The sequence below is a fragment of the Microcebus murinus genome, chromosome 2, assembly GCF_040939455.1.
Source record: "Microcebus murinus isolate Inina chromosome 2, M.murinus_Inina_mat1.0, whole genome shotgun sequence".
NCBI classification, from domain to species: Eukaryota; Metazoa; Chordata; class Mammalia; order Primates; family Cheirogaleidae; genus Microcebus; species Microcebus murinus.
The window spans coordinates 67,052,093-67,066,041 of NC_134105.1; the positions used below are offsets into that span (position 1 = coordinate 67,052,093).

At 35.4% G+C, this 13,949-nt stretch overlaps 1 protein-coding gene across 2 annotated transcripts in view; it reads right to left on the reverse strand.

Annotated features, from left to right (window-relative positions):
• The window catches only part of TTLL7 (tubulin tyrosine ligase like 7), an 86,516-nt gene that overhangs the window by 35,892 nt on the left and 36,675 nt on the right, over positions 1–13,949 (reverse strand). The window contains exons 12-16 of one of the 2 annotated variants that reach the window (XM_020282664.2): positions 12,824–12,959; positions 10,077–10,163; positions 5,386–5,584; positions 1,215–1,420; positions 53–112 (exon numbers count right to left, since the gene is read on the reverse strand). In XM_020282664.2, coding sequence (XP_020138253.1) covers positions 53–112; positions 1,215–1,420; positions 5,386–5,584; positions 10,077–10,163; positions 12,824–12,959 — 688 coding nt within the window. Of the gene's footprint in view, positions 1–52; positions 188–1,214; positions 1,421–5,385; positions 5,585–10,076; positions 10,164–12,823; positions 12,960–13,949 lie in introns of both variants that reach the window. The other variant, XM_012751498.2, reaches the window with a different exon arrangement.

Genomic DNA, 13,949 nt, shown 5'->3' on the forward strand with positions numbered 1-13,949 from the left:
AAGAATAAAAAGGTATGACCTCCTTGGTATTTTATATACATCAAATACGCACATCTTCTACCAGAAGTTCTGATTCTGCATCTGACTTTCCTGGAAACCGGATCTTCATGTCCTTGAGAACAAATAAGGTCTGACTTGTTAGATCGTCCTCTTGTTCTTTTGTTTTCAGTTCCCGCAAAGAATCACTCTTAAATTTGAAAGAATACAGATATTTGGAGGGGGTCTTATTTCATTGTGCCAGTATAATCTGAAAGACATTTCTAGGTAAAAATGATGTACTTTTAATTGAAAAAAATAACAATGAAAAAGGAAGAAATTTTTTTTTCACATTTATAAATTCTTAAGATGAAATGGATATGATTCCGAGTGTCCTTCCCACTTCTACATGCTTACATTTTTTTTTTTTTTGGTTCAAAATGCCAAAATAAAAATGAGTATTCAAAAAGGACTTCCTGGTCAGTTTCATTTACTACATATACCTAAGGCAAATCTTGATTAGAAAAAAAATCAATCATTGTTACCAAATGAAATTCATTTTCTTATATTTCCTGACTCTTCCCTTTGGAAACACCATCCACATTAAATAAACAAATTAAATTTGTTTCACCTAGACTTTCACCTAGACTTCCCTACTCTAGGTGAAGGCACTTGTCTAGTTGAGCATCTAAAAGTAAGCCCGCTTGCAAATATTAATAAATTCACTACTTCCTCAATACTGAATCTCTGTGATTCATGCTGAGGAGGGAATACTCTATGCTAATTTAATACATATAAAATATTATAAATAGCATTGTACTTAAGTTCTGTAAGGAAAATTTATCATTTTTTAACCTATTAATCAACTATACCATTAAGTAAAATTTTCCACAAAACAAATTTCCTCAAATTTACAGATAAACTGCACAAGACACTGCATAACCACACATTTACTCAGGTGATTTTCAACAATATTATATGACTACAATAGCAAAAGGAAAATGCTATTCTTAGTGTCCATCTTCAAGTTTAGTGATGTAGTGGAGTCTGCCTTTTAAGACTCCATACTAAATTTTAGGCTAAGATAGATGAATAATGCAAATTCCAAGAGGCCATGAGTTGGACTGTGGAAGGGATCTAAGGTTTAATCTGTCCTCCTCTCATCTGATCCCCTTTGTCACCTAGATTCTGAGTACAGGGCTTCCTGCAATCTGGAAAGAGCAAAATAGTTCACTTACCGCCTCTGAGTTGATAGAGCTGACTTCATTACTTTGAGGCAGATTCCTTGTGTTGGAGGAAGTACGGTTTAAGGAATGTGACCGAAACGCTGAAGTTGGACGTGGTACAGATATCATTTGTTGAGCAGAAAAAGGGCGGGTGTCCCCCCTGGAAGGTGACTGAGCAGAGATGGACCGTGGGCAGCTGACTGAGCGACGCATAGAGCCTATTGATGATGGAGAAGAAGGGTAATATAGCAGCAGTGTTAGTACAAGTGTCCCACTGTATTAGTTCTATATAAACTACACCCATAATACTCTGAATAAATTAAATAAATAAATAAATAACCCCCCCCCCAAAAAAAATAAAGATTAGACCAGGTGGTAGCAGAGTGAAATAAATGTCAAAGCATAGGCACCATCATGAGAATATGAGTTTGGAGTAAATTTTTCAATTTAAATAGTGAACTTGGTACAGAACCCCTGTGACATATAAATAATGGCTCTTTGGGGAATAATACTATAACTAGTATTTTAATGTTATGCTCTCAAAATATGACATAAAAGAACCAGAAGAAAGGAAAATTAGCATTTATGGAGCACCTTCCCTAAGCCAGGCATTGTGCTAGGTGCTATACTTTCATCTTCATCCTCCCAGAAACCCTCTGAAGTAGGGATCTCTGTTGCCCAGAGACTCAGAAAAAGAACTTTCTCAAGGTTACACAGCAAGAAAGTGGCCAAGCTCAGGTTTCAGTTCTGACCTATCTAATTCCAATGCCCTCCCTCTTTCTATAATACCATGATGTCACCCACTATCCTTGGGATTAGACCAGTCACTTATTAAAATCTGTGTATAGATTAGAGATTGCATAGTTTACATCAAGATTTATAGGGAGGGCTAGAAAGGAGTCTAGAGAGTGACCAGGCCAAACACATAAGTTATAGAGTTTCAGGTCCATGAGAAAAAAATAATGAAACAGAAGAAAATATAGAGATTACCTTAATGGAGTTTAAATATATAATTAGTCATTCTAAGAGTAGTATTAAATAGTTTTCTTATTCATAAGAGGAAAGAATTTTAATTTAGATTAAGTTTCAATAATAAAAGATTTAAGTGAAGAAAAAATGTATGGATCTACAGGGTTGTTATCAGAATAAATATCTAGGGAAAACTGTTTAATATAAAATATCTTCCCCAATGCATACTGAGAACATTTAAGAAAGAGAACCAACTATTCCAGATAAATTTTTGATGCCCGACACAAGAAAATAGATTACCTAAGGATACCACCAACATTTTAATTTTTTAAAACTCATATGTTCTATATATCTTCTGTTCTATATTCTCTCTCTGCTTGGGGAATATATCAATCTTCATTAATTAAATAACTTAATAAAACTCACATGAAGTCAGGTTGAATACCCAAATATTTCTCTTCATTAGCTGTTGAAAAAAATTTAAACCTTTACAAAGGCATAGACATAAACCTTATACTTAGGGATGTATTTCTAAAAAATAGCCTAATACTCCTCTCATTTAGATTCTGGAGAGTACAAAATAGGATACTCATGAAAGCTTAAAAGATATTTTAAAAAACATTTCTCTCTGTTAACTTCCTTCTGAATCTGAAAATCACAACACTTTTTGAAAGGACACTATGTCTAGAGAGAGCTGTGTGAGGAACATTACCACTGGTCAATCTTTTCTTTCTTGTTACAAAGAACTGCACATATTTAATATGTACACAGGTACATATTATACCTTGTTCTTAGTCCTCAGGCCAATAGGTAAATAAATTGAGATCAGACAATAGTGTACTAAAATATGATACAGATATAAAATACTTTTGAGTGTGAATTCTCATTTTAAAGCCAGCCTAATTCAATTACATATCAATTACATATCAAGGTCAAACTTATACCAAGAAAATACCCAAAAGCATGTACAACTAACTACCTTCTAGTCCTGCTCCTTTTGAGGGCTTAAAAAGGTAATGGTTTGGTTGTGTACAACCTAATCATAGGGCAAAAGGAAAATATCCTTTCTTTTGAATCATCACAGACGCCCATTTTTCACTTACACACATTGGAAATTCAGACAAAATAACTAAGTAGCTAGACATACCAATGATGTTTGGGTAGATTAACAAAAATATTTGCAACTTGCACCCCCAAATTATGTAAGAAAATATTTATATAATTTTTATATGGCTACCTTATATCAAACCAAAATATACCCCTTTGATGCTATAACAAGTTTGAATTTTTCAAGTTAACAATCTACAAGAGAAAGTGTTATACATAAACAGGATTTTGTTCTTAGTAATCAGCATAAGTCTGCAGACAAAACTCAATTAGGATTTGTGGCTATGATGTTTCTTAGTGTAAGGTTAAAGAGAGAATATAAAACAAAGTGAAACCCTTGTTATAATTTCTCATGAGTATAAAAAGAAAATATAACTGATAAGGAAAAGGATATGTAATTGAATTAGGCTGGCTTTAAAATGAGAATTCACACTCAAAAGTATTTTAAATCTGTGTTATATTTTAGTACACTATTGTCTGATCTCAATTTATTTACCCATTGGCCTGAGGACTAAGAACAATATCAGAGCTATAAGAACCTTAGCAATTTTTTCTCTTTCCTATCCCTATGCCACATCAATTCATGCTGTTAGGGATGTCTGCATTAACTAATAGGAAAGGTATTAAAAAACTTACAAAATTTGGGCAGAAAAATGCCAGCTTCCAAAACTAAAACAGAACCATATTTACACAAAGACACACTGAAAGTATTTAAGGAATCCTTAAGAAAAAAAGGAAGCAATGGAGAAAATAGTTTACAAACTCTGGGACAGGTGCTCAATACAGATGAAGCTTTGCTCTCCTTTCTTTGCCTAATGCTCACCTCCTGCTGTGAGGCTGTGTTCCTAAGTTTCATGGAAGACAATTTTTCCACCAACAGTGGGAGGGGGGTGGGGCAGATGCTCAGGTGGTGATGTGCAGCCTGGTTTCCAACAGGCCATGGATCCATACCGGGCAACCGCCCAGGGGTTGGGGACTGCAGTCTTCAATGAGTAAATAAATAAATGAAGTGGAACATAATAAGTTATTTCTTCTTTATATAAACCCTCAAAGACAGGAACAGTAGCAGCATGTATCTTTATGAAATAATTTGGAAATAAAGGAAAGACCATTGCTCTAAAATCTCCATCTATTGGTTCTTCATTCCTCATTCATTTTGCCATAAGCATGGGAGGCCAGTTTTTAAATATACACCTTATTTGGGAAGTTAACATATTAAACCATTGTTGGAGATCAACAAGGGCTCATACTGTGTTTATTGCATTATTGGAACCCTAAGACAATGGTCCTAAGACAGTGGTCTCTTTAGACAAGAGTTAATTAAATTCCTGGACTGGAGGCAGCATCAGGAGGGGGTTTTCCAAGTGAGTCCAAGAAAACAGCAATAGTACATTGGACATCTGGGGATGAAGGAAGAGTAACAGACACAGTATTGGACACGTGAGATTAAGGAAGAAATGAAAGTCAGAAAGGAACAAAGAGAAAGAGAATGTGAAAAGAAGTAAAGGTAGAAGGAGAGAAAAGGAAGCAGGAAAGGAAGGAGTTGGAGAAGCTGGTTGGTTGGCCTCCTAAATACTTTCCAGGCACCAAATGCCCTGACTTAGGTGTTCACTATAATGAAAATGGGAGGGAACAAAACTTCAACTATTTCACAGTTATGCGATTCACAGATACATTCAAGTCAAATACTCAGAGACATAGATACATTTTGTAAAAATAGGTGATAGTATAAAACATAGTGGGTGACAGAGAAGTTGTAGAGAGGAAGGAATGGAATGAGAGAGAATATACTGGCTTTCAACAGAATTAATCAGCATATCACCCATGGAGCAAATTTTATAAAACCCATGCAAAAATCCGGCACTTAAAGAAACCTATGAAATATAGAAGGATGGATCCTTAATTCAGCCCTTTGTTTTCTTCTTGCAGAACCTGAAAGGGATTGAGGGATGTGCCCACATCTGGCTGGGGAAGGAAGTGGGATAGAATCCAGGTCTCTTCACACACGACGACAAGGGTTCATTTGGCCCAAGGACCTTTATTGAGTTCAATAATTTCAATTCCATAATTCTTCATAAAACATCTATATTAGTAGAAATTGACTTACTAGGTTGCTGAATTAATTTGTAGTGGTTGGGCTGTTTAAAATTATATGTAACTTCCTTTTCTCTTTTCTTATTTTGATACTCTTCTTTTTCATTTTCGTCAGATTCCGAACAGCTGCTGGCACTATCGTAACTGCTGTCACTGCTGTAGTACTTCTGTCTTTTCATTATCTCACTACTCTCGGGCATAGAACACAGAGGCTAAAATAGAGGGAAATGTATTATTTCGTTATAATTCCAAAAAACATAGGCTTATTAACATGATTAGTTACTATATTTAATTTCCCCCTTATGCTTGCTGCTTTTCACAGAAGGCTGAGAATCCCCAAAGTGCTACTGCTCTGTCTGCTTAGCCCACAGTGCTAGTCACTAGTCGTTCTCTCTCTGCAAATTATTCTTTCCTAAATGATATAGCTCAGTCATGATGAGGAAAACGCTGTTTCTATGCGATTGAAATAAAGGGCAAGAGTATTCATAAACAAAAAATAACAAAAAAAAGGAAAAATATTTGAGATAAAAATATAAAAATCAGAAAGGTCATCAACTTTTATTTATTCCCTACAGAGAGATTATTCGATGAGACTCAGAGATACAGCTTTGTTGTGTCATTAACATTCAGAGTTTGTGTGTGTGTATGCATGCATGTACGTGTGGGGGGGGGGAGAAGGAAAGGCAAGAGGGACAAAGAGAATAAAAAAGCAGCAGCCAGAGAAGTCACTTTATACAAGGCCACATCTTAAAACAAGCCTATGAGCCTATCCACTCAGATAATGTACAACACCAAGTTAGGCATTCCTTACATGGATATATTGGCTGTGGATATTTATAAAAATAAAAACTTTTGGTTAATTATCCACTTTCTAAATTGGTCAGGAACAGCTCATGTATTTTCACACAGCATTCCTAACACACACAGGTTCTGGCCTGTGTGTTAATGGAGTAACATAGCTTTTCATTGCCCATGCTACATTTTCAAAATATGGTATAATGTGAAAATCAGGGTGGCACATTTAGAGTATAGCTGCCAGGTAAATGGGTAAATCTGTAAGGATTCAAAATGCCATGCTATCGTGTTCCAATATCTCTGTTAGAATCACTTGTTTCTAATCTTCCCAATCAATGTGTTTCCAATGACGCCAGGTGAAGGAATAGAAGGGAGGTGGGACAGCTTCACTTCACAAGGATGTGCAAAACCGAGAACAAGACAGTTTTGCAACTTAGTCATTTTAAGAAATTTTATACACACACCATATGCCTCCTATTCCTGCTGGGAGAGGTTCTCACAGTTGTATACTAGTTGCTTGTTCTCTGTTAAATCAAACAAAATGTTTTGATGTTCGGATACACTGTAATGAAATCCTTGGATAGCATGGGATTTCACTGAAAGAAGGTATATCCTCTAGTGTAACAGTGAAGGATGAAAAAGAAAGAGAGAAATAGCATTTCATGAAGTGCCTGGAATACATAGTAAGCCAAAGAATGATCTTCTTAAATGTATAGGCTTTGCAAAGGAGAAAAAAATAACCAAAGCAGGAAAGTAGTTTTTAATACACTAAGGTACCAACTTGTGTTCAAAAGTATGTTCTCTCTTTGATGGTCTAATATTTACTGAGCACTAACAATGTTCAAAGAGATATGCATAAAAACATTTACCTGTAACACAATCATCAAACATTTTGACAGTCATGGGGAATATGAATTCTAGAGGAAGGATGTTTCTTCAGAAGCTTAGCATACCCAGAAGAAACAGTGGCACAATCAGGCTTGCTAGTAGTGCCTTCCTTCATGTAGCAAACAGCTTTAAGGTTTCATAAGGAGCTTGACTACATAATGAGTTATTCAACCAATAAAGAGTCACAAGGGAAAATGGATAGCTGAACCTTGTGTCGTATATGCATTGGGACATTTTGACCAATACACTGTTCAAGCAATAATTAATTAGAAGTCACAGCAGTATAAACTCTAAATAGTGCCTTAACTACAAATGGAAATTGTATTTAAATCTATAATTTGTACTTACAAGTGTAATTCATAAACTGACATTGAGTTATGAGATACCATATTACTTATTTTTATGTCCAATTTTATAATGAAATAGGCCATATATAAAATATGTATAAATATATAACGTATAAAGAATAATAAAACAAATACCCACATACCTACCATCAAACTTAAGAAACATTGCTAATATTTTATGTATTTATTATTTACATAGCTAATTAACATTTCTTAAGTTCTCAAATAAGTGCAAAGTTATTATATCTCCTGGTATAAGCGTAAATTTTATTTAACCCTGATTACTCCAATTATTCTTCTACCAGTAAAAGCACTGGAAACCAGTATTTGGCATGTGATATTTTCCCTCTAAAAGGGAAGAGCTGCTTTGAAGTTTGGCTCACGTTAAACCCTTAGTAAACACAAAGATAAAAGTTATAAAAATGCTTCTACTTCAGACTGATTATGTAGTTTTCTAACACTTTGAAATACCGCTTGGCTTAAACAACTACAGGAACTATACAGTTCGTTTCAACAAATATATTGTTAGTTCCCACTACTTGTCTTGAATGAGGGAGTCAGAAAAAATTACAGTGTAATTCTGGCCTCCAAGAGTTTACAGTTTTGTTTGGATGACAAGCCTTATATAAATGAAACAAAGGAAACTATTCAACAATATACAACTGTTATCAGGGGGTTTGCTTTTGCCATTCTGCCAGGAACATTGTGCCCCCAGGTTGTCTCATGTCTGGTTTGCTGAATTGCAATAATTAATACACAAAGCTTAGAAATTTCCCAGTGTTTCCCAAAATGATGCCATGACTCATGAAAGTATTCACTTTTACATATATTTTAAAATATATTTGTTCTAAAGAAATTATCAACTATGTATCCTACAATGCCTCAATATAAAGCACATATTAATAATTTGGAACAGGGCCGGACTCGGTGGCTCATGCCTGTAATCCCAGCACTCTGGGAGGCAGAGGTGGGAGGATCGCTCAAGGTCAGGAGTTAGAAACCTGCCTGAGCATAAGCGAGACCCCATCTCTACTAAAAATAGAAAGAAATTAATTGGCCAACTAAAAATATATAGAAAAAATTAGCTGGGCATGGTGGCGCATGCCTGTAATCCTAGCTACTCGGGAGGTTGAGGCAGTAAGATTGCTGAGCCCAGGAGTTTGAGGTTGCTGTGAGCTAGGCTGACGCCATGGCACTCTACCCCGGGCAACAAAGTGAGACTCTGTCTCAAAAAATAATAATAATAATAATAATTTGGAACAATATCTGACATACAAGATCTCCACAGGATAGGTATCTCTCACCAAGGCCCATCTTGTACCATTTCACTGTCCAAGAACCTTCCACTTGTGTCATACCAAATTTTTCATCATTTCTACAACACCCTATGCAGTTTCACACTTCCATGTCTTTCCTTTAATGCTCCCTCTACCTTGAATGTCTTTCCACTCCTCTTAAATGTTTAAAGTACTACTCATTTTTCACGGTCCAGTTCAAATGGCACTGCCTTTCTGGAGCCATCCACATTTTCCCAACTCCTTTCTTCTCTGTGCTACTGTAGCACTTTACATCTCCCTTTATTACAGTCCGTGCCACATTATAGCATAGTTTTGGGTTACCTATCTGCTTTTTTACTAGCCAATGAGCTTCTGTGGACACATTTAGCAAATTTAACTACTGGATTTTGAGAACTTACTATGTGTCAGACACTGTGCTAGGTGCTATAGATGCAAAGATGAAAATCTACTTGCTACCCTTGAGAAACTTACAAGCTCACACTAAGGCAAACATGCAAATAATTATTTGTCCCCACTTCTTTATAAAAGTGTTACTTATGGTACAGAAGGTGAAGGAAGGGAGGGAAGATCCACCCCTAACTAGAAGAATGGAGGAAGGTTTCACAAAGGCAGCAACAGTTCAGCTGGATTAGGAACGGGTCTCTAATCAAGCAACAAATCAATGCTTTTTGTTAGTAGGCAGGCATTTCAGAGGCATGGAAAGGCATAAAAGCATGACAGAGTATGATTTGTCTGAGGACATACAGGTAACTCAGTAATGCTCAAATATAAAGTGAAAGGAATTGAATAAAAAAGGTTTCCAAGATTTTTCAAATTCAACTCTTTCCTACTCTAATAGCAAGGACTTTGACATGTATCAGAAGAACATATGGATGTCATCACTACAGAGCAGCACAAGTAAAGCAAACACCTGCTCATTTTTGTCTACATGACAGCTTTCTATCTTTAGGAACTGTACCTATTTTAACTAACACTATCAATGTTGTTAGTGAGGGCTAACCAATAAGCGCCTCTAGAGTCATGATTTGCCTTATCCATAATGCTATATATTTCTTTGATAATTACCTGTCTAGAGGTATGTGGGAAACTTAATACTTAGTTTATAATAAGAGTACTAGTCCTAGGTCCCTCTTGGCCCTGACTCATGGGGCTTTCACTAACATTAGGGGAAAAACCAAAATATGAAATAAACTAACAAAACAAAACTCCTGAGTGTAAGATAACATCATCTTCCCAACTCTACCTGCACTGGACGCAAGGTCCCTATAGTTCCTTGAAAGCAGCACCAGCCATTCGTATAAGAAATATCAAGAGGGAAACAATAACTGTACTAAGTAGCATTTACTTTGATACTAAGGAAGGTAGAGATAACGCACCTTTGGTCCTCGAGGTTTGGCAGTTTTTCCCATCAACTTTTCGTCATCAATTTCACATTGTTCCAGAAGATCCAAAATATCTTCCTCCTTCAAAAAACATGTTAATTAAAATTATGTTCAGTAATAGACCCTAGAATTTTTCCAAGTTCATTAATCTCTACAAAATAATGTAAAAAAAGATTCCTGAAACTATTTAGTGAGGATTACTCAGATCAAGAAGGAGAAATAAAGGGTTATGGCAAACTCTCTTGAAGAAACTTTCACTAAAATATGGCAATATAAATAACACAGCTGAAATCTATCGTATATTATTACCATAAACAATTGTATCCTTATACTCCATTAAAATATAAAAGTATACTACTTCAATAAATTAGCCTATCATACACTTTAAAATTTCTGGAAGTTCACTCTGATTTTCCAGACTGCAAGTTCATCAATCACTTTTATACTGATTAGTGCATAATAATATTAAAACTCCTGACAGAAAACTGATGATTGGCCTAATAGTTTCATTTAGAAACAAGCTAATGTTAGTTTTGCTGAATAGGCATTATTTAATGAAACTCTTTCAAAATTTTAACAATTGTATAACAGTATTTTTAGAGATTTAAGAAGATTTTTATTTTATAGTCATTAATGTTGGTACAAATGCACAATGCCATAGTACCTTTCTTGTGCTCTTCTGGAGTCATTTTGAAGTCAAAAGGAAGGTTATAAAAACAAATACCCCAGTGGATATTGAGCCAATCAGAACAATAGGAGTATAATAGCTACACTGACAGAGTTATAATTGACTGCTTCATTGAAGTATTTTTTTAACCTATAAAAATACCACAGTTTTATCTACATATTTATGATTTATACTTCAATGTCACTTTAAAAAAAGATTTTTGAAGAAACTAGAAATCTCATTGTGTAGTAGAAATTTTTAAAATAAGTTCTTTGTCTCAATCTAAGGAAGTTGAGCTATTAAAATATCAAAAGTCTCTTATTATAAAGTTTTAATTAAATAATAATCCTACAATAAATTCCATGGATAGCAGTGCAAGATGGTTAAGAAGAAACTCAAGGAGTTCTTGAGATCATAACAGACAATATTTTCACCACAACAGTTAGAAAAAGCCAGATAAGCTAAACAATCATATTTTTCAAAACTTCAGAAAGCCACAGATAAAAAGTAGTGCAAAGAAACTGAATTCCAGAGAGGGAAAAGTTCTTCCCAGATGAGCAGAGATGAGTGGCCACTTTCTAGTTTGGGGTCATTTGTCAATTCTGGACATGGGTGGGCAGAGATCAGGTCTATAATATAGGCAGAGAGATTCTGCTAGCATAAAGAGAATCTTCTTAAAATGTTCTCTTTTGAAACTCTAGGCTACTATATTTAGAGATCTGGCTACCCTGCTGAGAGACCATGTAGGAAGAAAGAGACACCCAGCCAGCTCCCAGATGTTCCATTTATCTTATCTGACATGCCAGATATGTGAGTGAAGCCACGTTGGATTTCTAGCCCCCGTTGAGCTTTCTGATAAATGCTACTGTGTGATTCACTCCAGGCAAGACCAGCAGAAGAACCATTCAAATGTGCCCAGCCAACATTGCAGAATAATGAGCAAATAAATGAAGTGGCTTCTTATGCTGTAATAGAAAATGGACAGACCTTTTATTAAGGTAAGCAGATTAGAATGTGTTTGTGTATGTATGTGTTTCAGTTATTTCCTCTCATATGCCTGGTGTATGTAGCATCAGGAAAAAATATTGTATGTTAGTCATAATCCAAATAGTGAGAATGTCACAAACCACTAGGTTAATTCAATGGATTTCTTTATTGCATATACATATCTATATAATAAGACATGTTTTTACAATATACTGATATTAAAACATAATATCAAAATTCTCTACTCCATAATTTGTCCTGTTACACATCTTACTTACAAAATCACTTGGTTCATTATGAAATGTTACCAACTGTTAAAACGAAAAGGCTGTGGAAAATGCATCTTAAAAGTAAAATGTTTTTATATGTAGGACCAAGATGAGCTGTTTTTAAAGATACGTTGTTTCGTTGTTTGGTTTTATTCTTTTTTTCTTTATATAAACACTCATTCTCAAGTATTGATGGGCACTTGGGTTGTTTCCACATCTTTGCAATTATGTATTACACTGCTATAAACATTCAAGTGCACGTGTCTTTTAAAAAATGTCTTTTTTTCCTTTGGGTAACATCCTGAAACAAATGGTAGGTACTTTTAGTTCTTTGAAGTATCTCCATACTACTTTCCATAGAGGTTATACTAGTTGCATCCACACCAGCATCTGTTGTTTTGGGGCTTTGAGTGGATCAATAAAATGTGGTATAGTATACCATGGAGTATTACTCAGCCATTAAAAACATGATAAACTAATACCTTTTGTAACAACCTGGGTAGAACTGGAGACTACCCTTTTAAGTGAAGTATCATAAGAATGGAAGAACAAAAACCATATGTATTCACTACTATATTGAAACTTATAGATCAACACTCATGTGCACAAATGATAATAAAATTCAACAGAAATCAAGCAGGTGAGAAGGGGGAAGAGGAGATGGGTAAATTCACACCTAACAGGTACAATGCACACCATATGAGTGATGAATGCACTTATATCTTTAACTCAAACTGTACAAAAGCAATTTATGTAACCAAAACATTTGTACACCTGTAATATTCTCAAATTAAAAAAAAAAACACTCATTCTCTTACTTTCATCTTTTTCAAAGGATTATTCATCTCTCGCTGGAATGAAGCTGCTCTTCCTGAAAGGAAGGTCTGAAAGGCAACAGCCAACAAGTTTTCATACTTTTCAAGTAGTGCTTTATCTTCAGGAGGATAAATTCGTCTACAATAAAATCAGATAAACCAATTTGTTTAAAAGAAGCTATCATAGCTCAATAGCTAAGATCAGCTGCATAGATAATCCTTGACTTCCTATTCTGTGCCAGTCACATTACCAGGTGCTAGAAATAAAGATGAATGCAGTTATGAGAAATTCATGAGTTTTCACCTGTTACTCACACAAAGTAAAGTTGATCTAGAGAATTGTCATTAAACAATGCAGTTCCAGAAGGTACAGCATAAGAGTTTGGTTGGGGGAAATGGCTGGAGAAGAATGACAATTAGATAAAGTAGAGAAATACTGTCAGGTAATGAGGGATAAGGCAGAAGTTTCTGACTTTTACCATGGTTCTGATAATCTCTTTTGTGGTGATAGAATTTGTCTGTCCAGTAGAGAGAATCGAGTAGAGGTAGAAAGGGAGGAATGTGTTCTCATCACTACTATTGATGCTGTTAAGGCCATGAACAAATATCTTACCACAAATACAAGGAACTGTACCCTCCTGTGTTCCTGAATAAGGGCAATGTCAAAGATTGAGAGGATGGGTAATCTTTCCAAGAACTGGAGGAGCTTTGGGGTTCCCCTTTGGATCCTGTCAAGAGTGATATTGTAGAGGGGTTCCAGTTCAGCATAGTACACACCCCCCTCTATTGTCTCATACCTAGCTCCTCCAAACATTTTTCATTATTTGCCTGGTTCCTGAAGCATTTGAGTTTTAAAACAAAGAACAGCAATCACTATGAATTAGGAGGAAGAATACTAGCAGTCCTGAATCCTGACTTTCTTAAAATACCACAGTACAATTAAATACAGTCACAGGACGATAGCTGGTTAAAAAGCCCTCCTACAGCCACCCCCAAAGGCAGACTAGCAGAAGCTCTCTCAATTCTGAACCATCTACTTGCTGACCACCTTTCCTGAAAAATAGTAAGTAAAAAGTACTTTCTCTGAATGAAAGAACAGTGCTTAAAATAAGCCTAAAAGGATAAAAAA